The 22,510-nt window shown below is 32.9% G+C and overlaps 2 protein-coding genes across 5 annotated transcripts; one reads left to right on the forward strand and one right to left on the reverse strand.

Annotated features, from left to right (window-relative positions):
- Positions 1–298: 298 nt before the first annotated feature.
- LOC136224286 (phytochrome-interacting ankyrin-repeat protein 2) lies at positions 299–2,656 on the forward strand. The gene is made up of 3 exons (XM_066012572.1): positions 299–942; positions 1,956–2,127; positions 2,236–2,656. Exons 1-3 carry the CDS (start codon positions 796–798, stop codon positions 2,448–2,450), a joined length of 534 nt encoding a protein of 177 aa, XP_065868644.1. The 5' UTR covers positions 299–795; the 3' UTR covers positions 2,451–2,656.
- Positions 2,657–6,467: 3,811 nt separating this feature from the next.
- Positions 6,468–20,732, reverse strand: LOC136221971 (BAG-associated GRAM protein 1). Of its 4 annotated transcripts, none has more exons than XM_066009445.1 (18): positions 20,229–20,732; positions 19,013–19,063; positions 18,789–18,886; positions 17,670–17,745; positions 17,210–17,338; positions 17,049–17,095; positions 16,169–16,292; positions 15,864–15,980; positions 14,658–14,687; positions 13,934–14,033; positions 11,214–11,320; positions 10,207–10,335; positions 10,015–10,119; positions 9,448–9,594; positions 9,205–9,258; positions 7,262–7,325; positions 7,068–7,129; positions 6,468–6,943 (listed from the first exon to the last, which is right to left on the reverse strand). In XM_066009445.1, the coding sequence occupies exons 1-18, from the start codon at positions 20,433–20,435 to the stop codon at positions 6,821–6,823; spliced, it is 1,770 nt and encodes a 589-aa protein (XP_065865517.1). In that variant the 5' UTR covers positions 20,436–20,732; the 3' UTR covers positions 6,468–6,820. The 4 variants fall into 4 exon arrangements, with proteins under 4 accessions (XP_065865517.1, XP_065865520.1, XP_065865519.1 ...); XM_066009448.1 differs by having other exon boundaries at positions 20,264–20,402; XM_066009447.1 differs by having other exon boundaries at positions 19,013–19,082; positions 20,264–20,402.
- Positions 20,733–22,510: the final 1,778 nt, after the last annotated feature.

Genomic DNA, 22,510 nt, shown 5'->3' on the forward strand with positions numbered 1-22,510 from the left:
ACATTAGTAATAAAATTGCTTTTGACTATTAACATTGGAGTGCAATTGCACCATTTTAAACGTTAGAAGTAAAATTACTTATCAACATAAACATTAGGGGTAATTTTGCACTTTATCCCAAAATAATAATATACATAATAAAAAAAATAGTTGGCAAATAACGGAAAATTTGAAAAATATGATAAGAGTTGCTAATTTTTTTTTTTTATCATAAATAAATATAGAATTTTCTTTAACAAATAAATATGTAATTAAGAAAAGTAAAACAAAAAAAAGGTAAGCCCATTGGCCCGAAACTCTTTATCATATTCATTTCCCCAAAATATCCCAAATACTCTCCTTTACCTTGAGCTTTCCTTCTTCTCGTTCGATTAGGGTTTCAATTCAAGAAAGGATTTATGTTTCCTCCAAATTCTCTTCATATTACATCAGGATTCCTTTAATCACTTTGATTCCGTCTCACATCGTGAAGAATTAGACCTCAAAAACAAGAAATTATGTTCATAATCTCATCATCTTTCGTCGTCTTTTCCTTTGTTATTTGCGAAAACATTCGTGCTTTCGGACCTGGTTTGAATCCTTTTGCTCCCTATTGCATTGCCAATCACTCCCTTTCTTCTCGTTAATTTGCTGAAGCAAAACATGTAAATTAGTGGTTTTTGTTTCTGGAATTTTTTTTTTCTCTTATCCTTCTCGATCTTTTAAGGCTTTGATCGTTGGATATCTCCCCAGACTGTTTTTGTGATTTTTTTTTTCATCTTTTAATTGATAAAAACTTTAAAGGAAGAAGGAATTATGATCCAGGAACGGTCTAATTCTGATTCATTATTATTATTGAAACGAAGTCTCTCAAGAAGACGAAGCTTTAGGACAAGGGTCGATAGCGATGACCGAGGCTGGACTTTGCTTCATATTGGTGCTAGAAAAGGTGATCTCAAGGAGGTATGCGTCTCTCATCAATTTTTTTTCTCCTCTGAATCGTGATATTTGAATTAGAGTAAATGGTTTTGTTTTTTCGTTCAATATTTGTTTGAATATTAAATACTTGTATATGTTGATTGAACTCTGAATTGTATTGAAATTTGTTGAGAATGAATTATCAAATCCATGTGGCAACATATTTTGGCCCAATTTTGAAGGAATTCTTGAGCACAATGAAGCTGTCGAGTTCAATTGAATTTGATTTTCTGTTGAATAGGGTAATCTCATCGAATTTGATTTTCTGTTGGGTAGGGATATAATTATTGTTAAAATTCCAAGTAACCCAATAATTGTGGTCATTTTATAATTGTGTAAGACTTACTCCAACTTTTGTCGAGTAACATGTGCAAATTTTGCTTGTTTGTTATGGAGAGAACAAATTCCTAATTCCTTTTTTTTTTTTGGTTAATTTCACTTCCGCTTAGAAATAGGGGATTGCGTTTTTAGCATGAACTATTTGAATATTGTCTTGATTTTTAAATTTTATGAACTAAGTGAACAAGTATTTGGAATTTTACTTGATTAGTTATCTCACCTTCAGCTGTAGGATTTCAACTGTCAAAATGTTGCACAGTTATTAATGTTCACGTCTCTGGTATTTTTCTTAGCAGTGAACTTCATGTTTCTGCATAAGCTTGAATGTTAAGCTATATAATCTTCAGTTTCTTTCTTGGGAATTTGTTCCAATGCTAGATTTTATAGTTAATTGATGAAGAAGAAACTGTTCTTGCAATTATCCTTGTGTTTTGATATGCCTAATGAAGGAATGGATTTTTTGCTGCCCCAGTTGTTTTAGTGTTGAGATTTTGTTTACTGTATCCGGTTATTGTTACTTTGTGATTCTCTCCTTCCTCCAGCTACATTGTGTACATCTTACTTTGTCTGAACCTCTGTTCGTATATCCAGATATTTTGTAGTTTGCATTAGGAAATGTTTTTACCCCGAGGAACAAATTCATTTGAGGTTTTTTACAGGTGAAGCGATTACTTGATAATGGGATGGATGTGAATGTGCTTGCGTGGGGTCCCAAATCAAAAGGAGTAACTCCTCTCCACCTTGCTGCTGAGGGAGGACACATTGATGTAATGGATGAATTACTTGAGCGCGGTGCCAATATTGATGCTAGAACATGGGGTTCTTGTGGATGTAAGTATTTTCAACTCATGGAAGAAATCATTTTCGGCATCCAGAATGCTTCTTAAATCGAAATATTGTTGATGAATGTGGTTTTATAACATGATTTGGTTTTTTCAGGGACCCCATTGCATAGTGCAGCTAAAGAAAGGAAGAAAGAAGCAGTGAAGTTCCTAATTGAGAACGGGGCATTCTTGCCAGATAGCATGGATGATATCAGATTTAATCCGCCGCTCCATTACTGTCCTGGACTTGAATGGGCATACGAGGAGATGCAGCGCCACCAACGAGACACCTTTTCAGCAGGGGAGACATCCTGCAGCTCTGAAAGCTAACTGTGCTGCTCTTATTATCCGCATCATGCGGCATTTGTAAAATACTCATTTTATTCTGTTTTGTTTGCTTTAGCTGAGAGTGCTTGGACTCAAATAAGGAAAAAACTCTGTGTGTTATTTTTCTAAGAATGTGCACTTCATATGTGCAGTAATTTGGTATGGGAAGTACTGAATAAAGCTTAATATTATGTTAATTTTGGACTTGATGCATTGTTTTTTCATGTCTCCTACCTACAAAGCGAAGCCTGGAGATGAATGGTGCATTGTGTCTGTGAGCCTGTGCCTGTGTCTGTGTCTGTGTCGTGTTCGTTATCAAATTAGTATCCAATGAGTCAAATACTAAATCGAATTAGTATCCAATGAGTTGATACTAGTTCGACAGTATTGACTTAAAAATTATTGATTGTAATGTAATATGGATAGATTTTATTTAGAGATAAGGTGCAAAAATACTCTTAATGTTGTCATCCAAGAGTAATATTATCCTAACGTTAAAAATGGTACAATTGATAGAAAATTTTCTCAGTTATATCCTACCTAGTTGTATGTTATGTAATTACTTTGCTGGAAAAATAAAAGATATTCTGCTGGAAACAAAAATATGCGCTAAATTGGATTCCTGATCGTAGAAACAAGAAAACAATTAAGGCAAGAATCCGCAAATCTCATCTTTAATCTCTGATTTCATTTATGCAGTGAACCCCAAAATTGTCGATTTCGCTTTGATGCCGGATTTCCAAAGTTAGAAATCGATTTTGGAAGCACACTCACCAGAGAAAGTCGACTACGATAGCAAGGGTACAAAACTGAAAGAATAGCTTTGAAAGTTCTTGTTGTCCTCTGATTCCAGTTTCTGTTTTAAAGTTAGACATTCCTTATTTTGTAGATTGAACTTTGAAGCTGCTTGAGATATGGGTAGAGATCCAGATGATATTGGGTATCTTTACCTATTTTTCATTGAATTACTTTCTTGCTTGCTGTCTTTTCGTTTCCAGCTGAATGAGATTCTTGAAATTTCTTTATCTTTTTTCCAACAAAACTAATTACATAGCATACACCTAGTCAGGAGATAACAAAATATTTAACTGAGAAATTCTTTTGTTAATTAAGTCTAAAATTGGACTATGTTATAAATGTTACACCCTTAACTGTACAATTTTTAATGTTAGGAGTAATATTGCTCCTGACGGACAACGTTATGAGCGTTTTTGCACCTTATCCTTTTTGTTTATAGCTCTTTTGGCTCGTTTGGTTCGTGGAATAGGTTAGGAATAGTTTTCCTAATCTATTTCTATTCTTACATTTGGTTGGTTTTTTGACCATATAATAGTTGTTCTATGGACTAGCTATTCTACAAGTGGAGGAATACATATTCCTCAAGTGAATCTAAGAATACCTATTTCTTAAATTATATTTTATTGCATTCCAAAAATATTTCTTTTATCTATCGATCAAAAGAAGAGAGAATAAAGAAAAACGTGAAAAATAGAAAAAGCTGGAAAAATGGGAAAAGGGCGAAAAAGGGTAAAAACGAAGAATACGGAAAAACATAGAATAGAAAATGGGAAAAATAAGAAAAACGCAAAATACAGGAAAACGTCGAAAAATGCGTAAAACGAAGAAAAGAACGGGAAAAAGGCAGAATACGGGAAAACGTAGAAAATTTTGAAAGACGCAGAAAACAGGAAAAATGTGAAAACCGGGAACGTGAAAGACATAGAAAACACAAAAAACGGAGATGGGAAAAACGCAGAATACAGGAAAAATAGATTATACAAGAAAATGCAGAATACGGTAAAAACACAGAAAATGGGAAACGGAAAAAAAACACGAAAAATGCAGAATACGCGAAAAATATAGAATACATGAAAATGCGAAAAATGAAAAATACGGGAAAACGCAGAATACAGGAAAAATACATAATATAAGAAAAACGATGAATACAGGAAAACCATATAATAGAGGAAAAACAAGAAAAACAAAAAATACGGGAAAATGCAAAAAATGCAGAATGTAGGAAAAACACAGAATACAGGAAAATGGAGAAACACAAAAAATGTGAAAAGCAAAAAAGGCCGAAAACACATAATGCAAGAAAAACACCCAAAATGGAGAATATATGAAAAATGCAAAATATAAGAAAAACGGGAAAGTGCATAATACTACGTCTGCTGTATTTTTTTTCCATATTCTCTATTTTTCTCGTTTTACTATTTTTCTCATTTCGCAGCTTTCTCATTTTTATGTGTTTTCTCGTTTCCTGTGTTCTATGTTTTTCACATTTTCTGTGATTTTCTCGTTTTCTGCGATTTTACTATTTTCTCGTATTCTTCAATTTTCTTGTTTGCTGCATTTTCCCACATTTTATGTTTTTTCCGTTTTTCTCATTTTCCGTATTTCTTTTTACGTTTTTCTTGTATCATGCGTTTTTCATGTTTTCTGCATCTTTCGCGGTTTCGTATATTATTTGTATTTTTCGCGTTTTCTGCATTTCTCCTATTTTTCACGTTTTCCGTGTTTTTCTTATTTTAATCCATTATTAAACCACCTCTTTTAAAGTTATTTTGTGCTTTGAATTGCAGTGGTTATTGAAAAGAGTCCTATAAAGGGTTGTTTGGTTAAAACTTCGAAGTCGGAATGTTACGGAATCAGAATCGGAATGAATATTTATATATTTTGTTTGGTTTAATCCGGAATAGGAATACAATTACATTTTATATTACTAAAAATTGAAAAAAAAATAAATTATTTGCATTATAATAATAATAAATAAGAATTATAGTGGGTAACTGTCATTTTTATTTCACACAGTAACTGCTTTTTTGATGAATACAGTAACTGCTAATTAGTATAAGTAACTGCTAATTAATTTAAAAAACGTGAAATTTTTTGTTTTTTTAATAAAAAAAGGTCAGGTAACTAAATTTCAATTTGATTCATTGGGAATCAAACTCCATTAACATGGTTAGAGGGGGAATGAGTAAATGGGAGTTTTATTTCCATTCCATAACTAATTGTGATTAACCAAATATAACCAATTGGAATATTTTTTTTTTCATTCTCATTCCATGCTATCTTTTTACCTAAACAAACACTCCCTAATAACACGTTGCTTGAACTCTAATATACTTGATATGTATGTAATTAAATACAATTGAGTTTTTAATTTTTGTTTTTCTTTTACGGTGATATTGTTCTTCGCGGATATTTCCAATACATGAAAGCAGTACATGAAAAAGAGCTACCAATATGCATTATGTTATTATATAATTTTGTTGACATTTTACCCAAATTTATATCAAATCTTAAGAATGCAATATGCATATCTATTTTAATTAGAGTATTTTAAAGTTCAAAAAGTATAAGCCACAGCTGCTCACTGCAAATAATCACGAGTTGTTGATTGTTCAGATGAAACTTAAATTTGACAAATCAGTGCCAGAAAGGGGAAAGTAAGTGTATACACCGCCGACAGCAGTGGCTATTCACTTTAGCAAATGGTTTGCACCTATATGGGTAGGACTGCTGGCCACGGAAATTCTTTCCATTCCCAAAAACGATGATCGAACTCTGGATCTTTAGTTAAGGGATGAAGAGCCTTTACCACTCTACCACAACCCCATGGTTAGCTCGGTAGCTAGTTTGGTGATGGCAATGAGCATCTTTCCCGCCGACCACATATAGTCCTTTTGACTATTTTGGCAAATAACAATCACCACAATGGACATGTGAATAAGACCCGAGACAAAATTTCATATAAATTAAAAATTTAAAGATAATAGCATGTCAAACTCAATCTGGTTACCCGGGTTATAAAAGAAACATGTCCGGATCAGGATTTTTTTACATAAACAGATTAGGTTAGGTGACATGCCGTTTTTTAAATATTTTGATCCAATCTGATCTGTCATCCTCGTGTCTATTCTGGTGACTAATATTAAGTAAAAACGAGTACAGAGAAATCAAAATTAGATGATTTTGATGTTAAAAAATGAATTAACAATTAACCCGAAAAAATCTTGGAAACTGCAATTAATATTAAAGGAAATAAAATTCATCATTGAGCATTAAAGTTGAATGTTGATTGACAGAATCAAGTCAAGTAAAAGAAGAAATTGGTACAATTGTGTGTTTCAAAAACCTGAGATTTCCATAAATAAGACAGACAGTAACACACACCACCACCACCACCGCTGCTTCTCTAAATGGAGACCAGGGTGAGGTTACAAAATTTACACCTATATATATTGCCATCAAAAAACAAACACATGCTATGCTGGCTTTACATATAAATATATAACAAAATGAAATAATAAAAGAAAAGAAAAGAGGACTACAACATTTTAATCAAAGGGAAAATTTTGAGTTTCTCAACTCGTATCTTGTGTTAGAATGGGTAAGGAAGAAGGCGGCTTATCGATGTTGCTGCTCGACATATTCGACTTAAGACACAATCGTGCCCTTTCTAGCATCAATTCCACCTCTTTCTTGTACTACACAAGTCAAATTATTCACACATTTTAGTTCAATTTTGGACTTAGTGAACTGTACCAAAATATCACATGAATTCCTAAAACAGACAGAAAAAAAGTTAAATCGAAGATAAACAGTACAAACCTCGTTGATTGCTCCAGCCCTAATTTTGGATTGCATCACACACCATTTCTTAAAATGCGTACCTGCAGAGGATGAACTAAAAGGAATTAACACGGGAATGGACAAACGAAACATTCATCGAAAGGCGAGATAAAATTCGAAATGCGAGCGAAACTATTAAGCAAAATACAAGCATGTCATGCCAAGTAACTTACCAACTTTTATGTCTATATTAGATAAGTCTTCGGCATTTGTCTCCACTTTCCAACGACAATGGATCTAGTGATGCAGCGCGACCAGATTTTAATTAGTTGGATGAAAAATAGTAATATAACAAGGAGAAAAATATAAACTATTGCAAAGTTTGTGGATCATTGATCTAAAATTTAGTTTTGTATTGTGAAACATAAGATTTTTAGTTAACAGTCTTATCACATGGAAAATCCTTCTGGTCTTCCGTTTGTCAAGAGAATAAATTTGTCCCATCTCACATTATTTTCTAACCAAAAATACCGCTAAAACAATATTTTACTTATGCACTTATAAGTGAACAAAAACCGGTCTTTTCCTGTCAACTCTCATCTCGACTCGTGTGACAAAAAACACCCATATATAACCAAAGCCAAAACCTACTTTTAATCCCCTTGTCAGGTTCGTTTTATTTTATTGGTCCCTTGAAGTTTATTTGTGTCACATTAAGCCTTTACATTAGTCTTCATTTAATGAGAGGAGACAGGAAATTTTAATTCCAAAGATCTGTCAGGATCTACTTGTTTGCAATCCCTGCAAGGAATGATTAGAGATAGCAACAGGATAGGGCATTTCCCACTTTCTTTCACATTACTCTACTTATGCAGAATAAATGCATAAACTCTTTTAGCAATCCCATACTAAAACGGTTAGGAGATTCACCAAAAGAAAGTCTTAAGAAAAAGAAAAAAAATGATGGCTTAGAAAATGTAGAAAAGATAGGATAAAATATTTTTAAAAAATTGGGAAATAGAAATGAAATCCTAAACCTTAATAAAAAAATAGTGGATGCACCTGCATATAGATCGAAGAAAAAATTTATTCACATATAATTACTAAGATTTTTTACCCAGCAAATCCTCATGGAACCCCTTCAAAATGTTTCATACTTTGTTTTGATCCCAATATTTTCCCTCTAGTTTAGTTATTTGTTATGTGATATTTAATTTGAGCCTTCAGACATTTCCTTGACCACGGACTGGAGATACCCCTCCTACTCCTAAAACTCTTTGTTACCGGAACAAAATAATTGAGCCTCCATCTTTGATTATATGTTGTCGCCTATCTATGTTTCACAGACACGGACACCGGAAACGTTATTTCTAAAACATAATCTTCATAAAATAGCCTTCAAACAAAAAAAAGAAACGGAAACGAACACGAAATGTAGAAACTCTACTAAAGAGAAGTGTCCGTGCAACATCGGCGTTTATCAATGTTCCATCTATATTATTCTCAACATAACTTTGGCCCCTCCAAATGTAAAGTTCTAATTCTTCGACCCAATAACAAATGAGTATTGAGATGCAAAAGTTAAGGCTATAAATTTTAGGGTGAATTACATAAACATCACCAATGATAATAATATTTTGGCTTTAATCAAATTGATAATTTTTATTTGTATTATATCAAATATGTTTCATTTTTATTTTAGAAATGTCATACATTAAAAGGTAACCACCATCTTTTAACCTTCGCATGTGATTTTCCATGTAATTTCCTCTAATTTTTACTCATGCTCAGTCCATTGTAAAGGCCAATTGTTCATACTTTTAGTTCTATTTACATATTTTTCTTACCTATCATGCTTTCCGATGTTCTTTTTAATTCTCTCTATATGCCACTCAACTTATGGGAGTTAAACTCATGACCTTAAAGTTATAGATCAGGAGTGCTTACAATTGAGGTATCCCTCTACTGTAAGTATTGTTAGTTCCAGATGTGTGTTCACTTAGTGAATGAATTTAGTTAATCACTGTTAGATCTAGGATTATTAGAATCCTAGGGTGGAGATTAAAAGCATCCCAAGGTGGGATTCTAATAAACCTATATCTAACTGACTAGGTGAACACTACTGTTGTTAGTTCAATTATATTCAAAGTATGACATCCGACTAAATGGAGCATACCTCAAAATAAGATCCAAAGGGAACATCATGAGCTTGTTGTACTGTTTCAAACACCTGTAAAGAGGGCAGAAATTAAATAAATAAATAAAAATTGAAAGCAACTACCAATAGTAAAACAGAGATTACTATCAAAATAAGGGATATTTATAGAGAGGATAAACAAAGAAACAGGATTAGTGAAACCAATTGTGGTTCAAGTGAAAAAGAAGTTCAAGCCAGAGAATGAGATATAAGATATCGCACAAGTATCTGTTTATCTGAAGATAAAACAGCATGTTGATATTCTGTCATGGCTGTGTCTGGTGGGCACATGGGACTATTGCATGCAGATCTAAATGTTATCTCTCTCACTTGACCATCATATTCATCAGCAGCGTGCCATTGTCCCATCTGGAAAAATAGAATAAATAACTATATGTTCAAGAATGACAACTTATACAACAAGATCAAACCATCATTCATGGCATTAGAAAAGCACGCATAATTGTAAACCTATTCAAATATGAAATATAGCAATTAAAAATCAGTCTTGGCAAACATTTGTAGGAGCACTCCCCGCGGAAAATGTATTTTCTTCAAGAATTAGTCAGTTCATCCATCAATTTTCCAAATTGTAGGAATGGTTCAATCAATTAATATTATGATACATGCATCCCCATTATCATCCCCAATGATGTGCAACAAGCATTTTTAGAAATTACTAGTGCAACAGGGAAATTAACCATATCTTTATCTTCATAAAGTAAACTCTATTCATCAAAAAGAATAACCGAGCATGCCAGTTAAGATCAACAGGAATTTTCAACTTACCGTAAGATTTGTATCCTTTCTAGCTGCACGGTGCTCATTCGTAAATTTAGAGTCATCATTTAATAATATATTAAAAAATTGTTCAGGTGTGCAAGGAAATGTATCCTGCAATTGGAGAGATAATAATTAATACAACAATAACGATAAAGTAATATTAATAATAACCAAGTTCAGGGAAAGGATGTCTCATACATTGTATATACCAACAAGAACCTCTTCTTTGATAAAAGTTTGATGTTTTACTGTAGGTACAATATCTTCTGGAATCTTAGCACCTTTGATAGAGCTACTATGAGCACGCAATGCAGATTCAGCTCTCTCCTACATAATGGTAAGAGATATGAAAAGAAACTTTTAGTTTGCAGAAATAAGTTCAAAGAGTTCAGGGCTAAAAAGAAGGTGGACTGTTAATCAGAGCATGGCAGTGGCAACCAAGGGATTGTTCAGGATGGACTATAGGTGAAGAACCAAAGGGTCATTATTTTCAAGATCGACTAAGTATTAACTCCCAAGTTTCTACATTTTGCACCATCCAACAATAAAGAATTATGGGAAAATGTCCTCGACATTAGTGTGTAATTTCTTGTTTTTTCTAGGCAATAGGATCCATGCGAATTTAATCCACAACATAATTGAATAAAGGAAGAATTCATAAACCTAATTCAGTGCGCAGTTCACATTTTATTATCAGCAATTAGTAAAGAACCAAATTACTAGGGTACAATTACGCAACTTCAAAGTAGCCACGTCCATCAACCACAATAAAAGAAGTAAATGTCAAATACAAAAAGAAGCATGACAGAATGATGGTTTCATCAAGCGACCATGCCATGAACAATGGTTTTAAATAGTGATAGAGAGGAAAAAATTTATTAGCAAGGGCAAAGCGCTCATACGAGGTTGATCCTTAATACGAATAATAAGGGATTGAATTAAGTGCAAGCAACTGCAGGGACAAACTTTTCTCTAGGCAACATGCGCCTGTAACTTAAACAGGTAACCCACAGGCAACAAAGCAAAGGCTTATACCTTGCTAATTTCCGATGTGACTGATGAATCTATTAAACCCTTTTCACTGTCACATGAATCCATATCCATATATGGTAGATAATTGGATAAAGAAAAAATCTTTATGAAACTATGAATAATAATATAAAAAAAAAAAATTGAAAGATCATTTCATAAGACACACAATATACCTTCTTTTCAGCTTCTAACATATCATGGTAATGTTTTGCTGCACGCTGTAGTCCTCTATGTGCATGATTCCTATTCCAAAAAGATGCAAACTTGTACCTGACTCTACCTGAAAGTGGGGACCCAGGATAAAAGCAATATAGACACAACTTCAAAACTGAGCTCATATTAAAAGCATAATATGTGATGAATTGCAGGTACATGTTTAGTCCAAAAGTATAAATGCTCATTTAATTTTCTAAAAGATTATACACTATTAGGAGGAAAGCAGTAAAGAGGGGGAAAAATCCGACTATATCTATTGAACAATAAGCAAACAAATACTGAGAAACGGCATCTCAAGCAAGGATTGTCCTCAACTTGTGGCACCGCAGACACAGTAATGCAGGATGATTCCAAGAACTAATGTAATACAAGAAACAGAATCGGATAGGTGGTAAAAATATTCAAGTATTTAAAAAACAATTTAGCCCAATGTTGCACTTTTTCAGAAGCTTCGAGCAACAATTTTCTACTGTGTAAAGATGTTTTGAGATGAGCAGAAGATAAAACCAAGCTTTTTCTCTAAGATCTGCAGAAGCACCTAGCATATTATGCAACATTCAAATTGCAATCAACTAAAGACAAAAATAAAATTAAAAAAAATAAATAACAGATGTTAGGAAGGTCTAACCACCTGCATATTCCTGATCTTTGCAGTTTAAGTTGGGATAGTCCAATCCTTCATTTTTGTATAAATTGTACACCACAATTTTTAGATAAAAGTATATAAACCTAACCCATATAATGAGGTTCTGCCACTTCTAGCTCTTGGGGGTTTGATTGTGTGAAATTATTACTATGAGCCATTTTATAATAATAGCCATTATCCTTTATTGAATGCTTTGCACCTTCCTAACATGAGCTATTGGAAAACAGAGGTACTCTTTACATGTTTCATCTCATAATTTATACCTAATGACTAAAAAATATTTAGGTGAGGGAAACAAAAGTACTCATTTGATGCAAATTAAACCAGAGTATCAAAAGCACATAACATATGGTCTATACCAAAAAAAAAATCCATAATTACTTAGCAATGTAGCTTCTTTGAAAATAGGCTAGATAGCAAGCTCAAACATAACCAAGACCATGCATTACTAAATGTCTCTATCTACAAATTAATAACTGTTTTCGAAATGGAAGGTAACAACTTTGTTTAAACATAGTATGCGAACAGAATCTAACATTCTTGAGAGATGAAACCCAGTTATCCGGAAATTGACAAGATGCCTTTATAGTCACTGTTCAAATCCCCCTCAATGTAGATCCAAGGTAGATGACCAAAAAGATTAAGTTCACAATTACTTGCATACATCAATTCCTTCTCCTTCTCCATTAGGAATATATATTTTGTTTTCACCAAATTAAACGATGGACGTTAATATATATAAATCAACATAGCACAATGTTCTGTAAGCCAACTTTTGTCGTGATCCGACTAGAGTTGTTCATTCACTTATGTGATTGGCTACCAACTTCGAAGGAGTACATACATATAGTGTCAAATATTTTAATCTAGAGCTAAATCTGAATATACAACTTAAGGAGATAGAAGTTCATGGATTAGCATTCTGATTCATATGTATTTTCACAATTGCCATAAATCCACATCCCATCATCTAATATTGCAATTGGGGAATCATCAATATTCCCCCCAAGGGGTAGCAAAAACTTTTATTTTTATGTTTTCTACGAGTCTCCAATTCAAAGCAGGCGATCCCATTGAAAAAATAATAATAATATTTATTTACATGAGATCTCTTTTGTTATGATAACATTTGTCTAAGTAGGAACAGCTATACGATAAATTCCTAAAGAATAAAGAAACAATGTCATGGATCTTGAAAGTTTGTGCAAGGACATCATTTGACTAGCACAACCTTACAGAAGACAATTTCAGCAGTCCCCTAAACTAAAGTGTGGTACTCATGACCCTAATGAAAACGTAACAAAAGCTCAAAGTGTGGTACTCATGACCATAACAAAAACATGATCAAAGCTCAAAGTGACAATTATAGAGAAAAACAGATACCAAGCAATAGTAGAAGCCATGGATAAATCATTCAAAACATAAAGTTTGACTAGACTTGGACATCAATTTAGAAAAATAATTTTCCGAACTTCAATGATATTGATGAGCTCCATGACGCACTAGTTCTTTTTATGTATTTTTTTCTTTTCTATTCATGTAGAGTAAAAGTGTATAACCCCATGGACCCCAACTAAAAAGTATCTTTATAAAATAATATTTTAATTTCCAAAAGAAAATTGATTGCCTTTCCATACTGCTACCAAACAGGAAATATAATTCACATTCCCAAATTTGGATTTCTACAAGGACCAAAAGTTTACCTTGAAAAGAATAAGGTTATGAGAAAAAAAAAATTATTAGGATCCTAAAATCACTATCTTCTGGAACCTTACCACCTTGAAAGAGCTTGAAGGACTCATGTTCAGTTTGGTTACCTATCTATTTATCCACTCAAAAGGTACACATTTTAGGAGTTTGATCAACAAGAGATGACATCTAATGAAAGGTATATTATTCGAGTTGCAGCCTCTCAAAACCATTAGAAGCATATCAAAATGTTGATAAGTTAAATAGACACCCAATTCCAGAAAAACAAGGTTAATTGCGTAGCAGCGTAGAAGCCTTAAAATATCTCGGCGTTGTACTAACCGTCAGGACTTCCTAATGGCGGCACACCATGACCACCAGCACCCATCCGAAGAATAATTGTTATAGCTGGATTAATGAATGCATGTTGACTCCTACGTATCTGCATCAACCCAAAAGAAACAAAGAAGTTGCAGAATGTCATCATTTTGTGTGGTTCAATAATCTGGACAGGTCTATGAGATACAATACTTTATAGAGCACCCATATAATAAAAAGTATAATCAAGCAATCAATTCTATAAAAATTTAATCTCAATAATCAAATTTACCATTTCTATGGAAATATATAATCATCATTAGCCTTACAGAAAACTATCTTATTTTATCAAGTTTTTAGTGTCTGAAATTAGTCTTTCTATAAAAACAAAAATATAAAAATAAAATTAAAATAAGCATAAAATAAAAAATAAAATAAATAAAATTATGGAACATTTTGATGCATTCATACATGACAATGTTTCCTATTCAATCCAACCCATTATTGGATAAAACAGATGCTCTGGAGAAGTCTCTCCACTTGATAACTAGCCATGGAGAAAATACTCTTATTATATAAAGTTTTTGGCTTCCAAAACCCGTCTTTCTTTAAACAAAAAAAGATATGAAACATTTTGATGCATCCATACATGACTAGGATGCAACAAATGCTCCTTTGGAGAAGTGTCTACAATTGATAACTAGCCATGGGAATTTCATGAAAAAATAAACATAACAAGATAACATACCTCATCTATATCTCCAAAAGGTATCATCACCTGCAAGACATCCATTGAATAGTTTTAGAAAGAGTGATTTACTTTAACTCTGAAACAAAAGCTTTTACCAAAGATGAATAATTTGACTCTTTGTTTATGATTATGAATTGAACTTCTTGGTTTGAGAGCGAACAAAATGAATACCATTTTTGAGGCAGGCAGTCTAAAACTAGCATTATGTTTAGCATGCCAAAATAATGAATGTAAAACTCAAAAACATAAGCTGTAAGGTTCCAAGAATCAATTTTATTATCTCTAACACAGCCCACACAAATGACCCTTGGACTTGAAGTGTGCATGGGCACAAGCCTGCACTACCATATGCTGAAAATCAATACAAATGGATTGTCACAATTCAAACTCTAGATCTCAAGATCTAAGAGGCTGTAAAACCATGCCAATAACCATTTACCTAAAAGATTCAGCTGATAGATACGATTCCAATAATAGCTTTTAGTATCTAAAACCCAAGCTAAGCAATCTGCATTTCTACCTGAAGGATTCATATACTTCATAAGGACCATTCAAGTAATTTATCCTGCTCCAAATTTGCAGAAATAGCCTATGAGAGCATAGCTCAGGCCATGCATGTCAAAGTGCATACCTGAGGCCATGCATGTCAAAGTGCATACCTGTATATGCACATCATATAATATTCAAATGTGTTCTTAAAAGCTAAACACTGAGTCTCACACAAGGTTCTGCATATTTTAGAAAAGCACCGAATTGAGCATAACAGTGTACTCAACTAACATTCAAGAGTTACAAGTGCAACGCAACACTGTATGCTTGAAGACACATGAGCATCCAGAACATGTTAATTTACAGCCACGGTTAGGCTTGGAAGTGCTGGACCACATTAAATATGCAAAAACAATTTCATATCTCTTGGGAGAGAGATGGAATCAATAAAAAGGCGATCCATTGAAAATCTAACAACAGCCTGACCCCTGACATTGCATACAGAAAATAAATCACCTTTCATAACTTTGTGGACTTGTAGCCTATTGCTTAGAAGTAAATAAATTATTAATAGAAAGAATACCACCAATTTTTATGAATATGCTGGTAAACACTTCCATCTTTAGAGTTTGGAATTGTTTTTAGCATGTTATTAGAAATAAGTATAGAAAATAAATTTGCTGAAAATTACAAATGGCAACTAGACAAGCTTACCTTAATTTGTTTAGAAAACACATTAGAATGGAAACATATGTGCCATGCAGAGACATATATGCGACCATGATACAAGAATGACCTCTCAAGCGCACATGAATAACTGCGTTCGACAATCTGAAAGAAGCAATCTATTTGTTAGGCCAACAACAGGATGAGCTAAACAGGAACCAAAAAAGAAGTGGTTGATATTTTTTGATACTACATAGAAAAACAACTAAAAGTGATATATTCTCATAATTAGAACTTATTATAATATAGCAGATAAAAAAATTCCTACAAGAAATGAATTGTGCACATCTTGCCTCATCTGCAGGGAGGTTAAATATTGTTTGCAGAGGGCCAGGTTTCTGATGGACCACAGTAGGCCCCTGTTTATCCATAGAAATCCGTCTTCGAGCATTAGCACCAGCATATCCGTTTATATCCCTATCAGAAAAAATATTGCAAATTAACTCAATACAAATAGAACAATTTCATCAATATTCATTCAACATTTCAATGTAAAAGATGACTTGAAGGTACTAGACTAGGATCAATTGTAATCATCCTCAAAAGGGAAGATATTTGTGCAGGAAAAGAAAGTGAAACTTGAAATTCAAAGCATCAAGCTTTACTAAAGTGCCACTTGGCATTTTTTAGTTTCTTCATTTTAAGTGTCTGGAGAATTATTTTTATATCACTCTCTCAGCACTCTAATTCCCTTCTTACTCGAAATCACATATGCATCTTCAGTCCCATATTTTCCCGATACAAAACCAAATTCTACCAGATCCTGACAATTTTTCCTGTTTTATAGACAAATATACCTCTCAATTGCATAAGACTGAACTAGTTATCTCCTAGTTATATGCAACATAATCAATCCTCTATTTTCTGTTAGATGAAAGGAGAAGAAAGAAGAACAAAACCAGATGGCCAAAAACTTAATTAAAAAGAACTTCATTAAGCATGCCACTTCAGATACTCTTCCTAATTCCCAGTATTGAATAAAATACGCACTCATAATTTACAATATCTATTAAAATAGGTGCAATTTAGGCAGCCATGAGCCAGTAGGTGTTATAAACAGAGCAATCGATGAGGATGTAAACAGAGGCATTCTTCTAATTTAGGAGATTCAAAGGGACGGAATTGAATGATAATGAGCATAAAAAAATAGAAAGTAACAAATTAAAAGACTACCTGGAAGAATTTACAGGGAGCTTTATTGTTTTAATATGAAGGCATACCTGACAGAAGTATAACACAATTGGGCTCCATGAGAAATATAATGGAAATTTATAATGTCAACATGGTAGAATGGCACAAATTCAAATGAAAAGGAGTTCAGGAAGGAAAATTACCTGCCCAGATGGGCTATCCAATGTATACCATACTGCACCAGTTTGGCCTTCATTTTCAACTGGGACAGTTACAGAGCCCAGAACAGTACTTTTCCAGATTATATCCCAATCATATATTGTTACATTAATCTGATTATTTGGCATACAAAAAAAAAAGTGTTAGTTCATAAAGGATCAAAACTATTTCATTCGCATTGGAAAGAGAATAACATCTGCAATCAACTTTTCATTTAATACTATTTATCTTGTAAATAATAAAATATTTGGCAGGCTCAGTGTCACATATCAACGTAAAAAGAATACGGACTAGGATGACTTTTGTGTTAATTCTAGAGACATGATATGATAGAGAAGAATAGAAAAGAAAATTTAAAAAACAAGAAGGATCAAACTAAATCTGAATTCTCATTATCAGAACATTAATTCTCATAATATAACTATTATAATTGATGGTACCTACCTGGACAGGAAGCTCATCAACAGAAAAGTTGAATTCCTCTCCCCACATGGGATTTCTTGAACCAGGGACCATTGAGCTGTGGCAGTAATTAAGTAAAATAAATTAAGAGAAGCAAAAGTTATCAGATTTCCTGAATCTGTATTAAGCATGGAAAGATTTGCAAACAATTTAGAGCTTAGAAAGGTTTCTAGTTAAAAATATATGTTGATTGTTCAACTTGGCATAAATTTCATCATCCAAGAGCAATTCTTTGTCTAGCTCGTCTCCCTGCTTACCATATGCTTGCAAAATCGTATATTTAGCTTGAATTTCATAATATCATTCACCAGAATTCTTTGCTTTCCCTATTTGAGCCTTTCAACTTTCAAAAATAATAACCTAACAAATTGGTGCGTCCTCAATGTCTAAAGAGCACTTAACAAAATGGAGTAGAAGAGGTGAGCAATCTGCTTTTAGTTCTTAGTCAAAACTTAAGCGCTTTATGCATTTATAGGAGAGTAAATTAGGGGACTTCATAATCAAAGTAGCCCTAGATTTGAAAGAAAAAGGTGGATTCAGTCAACCAAATTCAGTAGGAAGGGCCTCTTGGAAGCATATAAAAACAACACACACATAGATGTCACTGTCAGGGAACAAGAAAAGAGAACATGCACAATTCATAAATTTTTATTAAAAAAAAAATGATAACATCATTTACAATCAACAAAGCAAAGAAAATAGTTTAATTATATAGGTACTTCAAAAACTTTAGCAACTCACTGATCTAAGGCTATTTGTTACAATTTGTAATAATTGCTCCCTCCATTCTTTTCTATATACGTAGTTTAAGGTCTTTTATCAAGACCAGCAAAGTATTTAATTACATTATTTAAAAGATTAATTTACCCTAAAAACGGTAGGGGTATTAAATACGATTCATATATAAAAAAATTTAAAATAAAAGTCCCCAATGGAGAATAAGAGAATGTTATGAAGGAATCGACAAGAAGAAGTTAAATAACTTTCAAATAGACAGTCCTGAAAAATGTAACTTGTAAAAATGAATCTTGCCTAACAAATAATTTTACTGAACCACAAGTAAATTTTTCAAAAAAAAAGGGGGAAATTAAATCAAATAACCTGAATCTTTTTTCTGAACCGCAAGTAATGATAGCATAAGGATCAGAAGTTCCATTTAAATTTGCACCAATGAGATTCTTAGCAGCCAACAATTCCAACTGAGAAACAAAAACAATGGCCAACAATATTTATTGTATAACAATAAAATACAATCTTTAACATCAAGCTCTTAGCGTGCCAACTCCTTGTATGGTAAATATAAGCAGCCGTTAATTCTAGCATACCTTGATTATGTAAGCAGAGTTGGCCTGATGGTCTCCTTTGAACTGGCCCATCTACAAAATAAGTGCAGAACTGCATGTCAAAGAAGTGGAAAATTACTGCCTGAAACCAGTAGCAACCAACATTGTCTATTGTAAAGCTACCAAAGTACAACCCCCATGCACAAAGAGCAAAATGCTTCATAGCTTTGACAAGAACGTGATTATGGGAATCCTAGAACATAATGTACGAAATTAAGACATTGTCAAAATTAAGATCTTGGCTACACAAACAAGACCTCAAATACTGCATATGTCAACTTGATTATACTACTTGTCAAAAGTACAATTCTTGCCATAAGAATTTTCACTATGCACAGCATGTTTTAATTTCTCAAATTCCTAGAGAAGTTACCTTAAATAAGCTGAGGAGAAAAACTTCTGTGTCACAAGTAATTTCAAAATCTATTCATTTTGTGTAAATCTAAACAATGAAAGATAGCTAATACATAAAAAAAAAGAGTATCATAAATTACACCAAAATCAAAATACGACAGCACAAAGCAAATTTAAAAAATAAATAACTTGTGAGCTTGTCTATCCAGATATAATTGAAAAGGTCAGAAAAAAGAAAAAGAAAAAGAAAAATTCTATCCTTGCTACTGTAAATTAATACTTTAACAAATAAGCCATACTTTATGCTTGAGCGATTTAATCTTCCCTTTTAATTAGCAGTAGTTAACACTTCAATACCAAAAGAACTAGAATCTACTAAAACTGAAAAATAAGTACTTTGAACCAGAATGCATTCAACGAAAAAAAGTACCAAATAAAAAAGAAACAACATCCTTTGTTTTATCATTTTACAATCTGGCATCCAGATGAGGCGAAAATTAGTCAATTAACTGCTAAAATTCAACATAGAAAAAGTGCACAATTTGAGTAAGAATATCAATTAAATCCCGTATCTATTTCAAGTTGTTAATCATGAAATACGCATAAACTTGAAAGCTAAGACAAATTCAGAAACCCAGAAATGGTAAAAATGAACTCTTCACACGCATTATATGGTAAAAATTTGAGAAAAATAACTTCACAACGCTACAATTTGGACTAAAAGGACAAGTCCAAAAATCATATAACTTAATATAAAACTACAGTCCAGAAGATATCACATTCAGTAGTCACAATAAAAGAAAGGCAGAAAAACATAAAATTCGAAAGAATAGACCGAATTGACCTTATCTTTATCATCAATTCCATCCCCAGAATTACCGGAAATCTCCAGATTCAGCGATCGATCACCACCAGCATCATTATCTCTGCCGCTTCCACTCCATGCAAAGAACCAAAACGAAGAGATCACGAATATAGAAGCAGCCAAAGTCACCTTGATCTCCCACCAAGACGGGAGTAGAAAATCTAGTGCCTGCTCGATCATAACCATACTGCGTCGTTTCAACTCCCTCTCTCTCTCTTACACACTCTCTTCCTTTCTGATACCAATTGATAAAGAACTACGAGGTTTTAGGGTTTTTGTAAATTGCAAGAGACGACGGCGTTGACGAGTAAACAAGGGCGACCATTTCCAGAGTATGGCGAAAGAGTCAAGGTTTGGACCGTTGAGGAAGGGGTTGAGTTGAACGTGGAAGAAGTGGAAAAGTACGGATGCTGGAAAACATAAACGGTTAACTTTTATGACCGAACTACCCCCCATATTGTCTGTCAATAACTGCTTTTTCCATCATGCCTTTGGAACTGTGGAGGGTAGAATTAGAAATTAATAACGCCATGCATATTGTAATTGTAAACTGCTATGATAATTTAAAAGAAAAAAAAAACTCACGTCACGCAGAGTGGGGCGACGTTTAAAATTAATTAAAAAATTGTTTAGTTAATATTCATTTTTCTTAACAAAAAAATGAAAAGTCAATTTCTGGATAATTTTGTATTTTTCATTTTTCATCAGTAAAATAATACTAACTATATTGTATTATTTTTTAGGGTATATTGAATATTGAATATTTGATTACATTGTTATTAGTTATTTGGACATGTAAAATTTATGTCCCTAGTCTAATTTCATTATGACAACCCATTTTATTGGATAGATGTGGGTAAACAAAATTTTCCCCTCCCACTTAAATGATAAATTATTATTTTTTCATAATTTATCCTATATTATTTAGGTGGACACTCGTTAGATAACCTATAGGATTTAGCTCTTCTCTCGATTAAAGTTTTGTGTATAAACTCAAAATCTCTAACTTAGACAACTTAAGACCATTAACCACTCAAACCAACTTTAACAAGTTATCAAGATCGGTCATGACAATTTATGAGCTCTAGACGAAATAAGATATAACAGCTCCTTTAATAAATAAATAAATTGTAGGAGTATGTAAGAGTTTAAAATATATTCCAATACATGATAAACAATTTGTAAATCTGAAATTTTGTACTATTTCGGCCGCTTTTAAGGCGAGGTGATATTAATATATATTAGAACAGGAAATAAGAGATATGATTTAATAATATCTAACCAAAATTAGAGAGGAGATTACAGATGAAAATACAAAGAGAGTAAATGATGGGTTGTAAAAAATGTTAAGTTAATAACAAACTAAAAATAATCTTATTTACACCCTAATTAATCTGATACATTTATCACTATTCTATTGGCTATTGATAAAACTAGTTGTTTACTAAAGTCAAATATAAAACGATGCGTTTTATACTTGTTACCCCCTCAAGTTGGAGGGAGGATATATATATATAACACTTCGTGCTTGTTTACAATATGCATAAACAATTTTGGTAGTAAAGCATTAGTAAAGATATCAGCTAATTGATCGGTTGATGTAACTGGGATTGACTTGATGAGACCTCGTAGTAGCTTCTTATAATGGCAATCCAATTCAACGTGCTTTGTGCACTCGTGAAAAGTTGAATTGTTACTGAGATAAACTGTGGATTGGTTATCACAGAACTGTGGAACTGGCAGCTTATGAGTAATGTGCAAAGCATCAATGGAAATAATTCATTGAATCTTTATTGTAGTTGATGACATTGGTCTATATTCCGCTTCTGTGGAAGACCTTGAAATAGTAGGTTATTTTTTACTCTTCCAACTGATAAGAGATTGTCCAAGGAAAATACAATATCCTGTAACACTTTCCCTAGTATCAACACAAGCAGTCTAGTCTGTATCTGATAAAACCTTTAGGTAAGGAGTGGTTGTGGAAGAATAAAAAAGTCCTTTGCTAGGATCCTCTTTGATGTAATGAAGAATTTGTTGAGCTGTATTTAAATGAACATCTGTAGGACTCGATAGAAATTGGCTAAGGGTATTAACTGCATACATGGTGTCAGGACGAGTAGTTGTTAAAGACTAATTTGCCAATTAATCTTCTATAAACTGTTACATCAGTCAATGGTGTTCCCTGAGCTTTAGATAATAACAAAGAAGTTCCATTGATGCGTTTGAGGGATTTACTGCCAAAAGACATTCATCAAATAACA

This window comes from Euphorbia lathyris, chromosome 3, assembly GCF_963576675.1.
Source record: "Euphorbia lathyris chromosome 3, ddEupLath1.1, whole genome shotgun sequence".
In the NCBI taxonomy this organism is placed as follows: Eukaryota; Viridiplantae; Streptophyta; class Magnoliopsida; order Malpighiales; family Euphorbiaceae; genus Euphorbia; species Euphorbia lathyris.

What these genes read in the sequence shown, in the direction of transcription:
- LOC136224286 (XM_066012572.1), top strand. Translation starts at nt 796, where the DNA reads ATGATCCAGGAACGGTCTAATTCTGATTCATTATTATTATTGAAACGA. An exon ending in GAAAAGGTGATCTCAAGGAG is followed by an intron (nt 943 to 1,955) that starts GTATGCGTCTCT and finishes GGTTTTTTACAG; the next exon opens with GTGAAGCGATTACTTGATAA. An exon ending in AACATGGGGTTCTTGTGGAT is followed by an intron (nt 2,128 to 2,235) that starts GTAAGTATTTTC and finishes TGGTTTTTTCAG; the next exon opens with GGACCCCATTGCATAGTGCA.
- LOC136221971 (XM_066009445.1), bottom strand. Translation starts at nt 20,435, where the DNA reads ATGGTTATGATCGAGCAGGCACTAGATTTTCTACTCCCGTCTTGGTGG. An exon ending in CCTTTGGATCTTATTTTGAG is followed by an intron (nt 7,326 to 9,204) that starts GTATGCTCCATT and finishes CTGCATCACTAG; the next exon opens with ATCCATTGTCGTTGGAAAGT. An exon ending in TAATATAGACATAAAAGTTG is followed by an intron (nt 7,130 to 7,261) that starts GTAAGTTACTTG and finishes CATCCTCTGCAG; the next exon opens with GTACGCATTTTAAGAAATGG.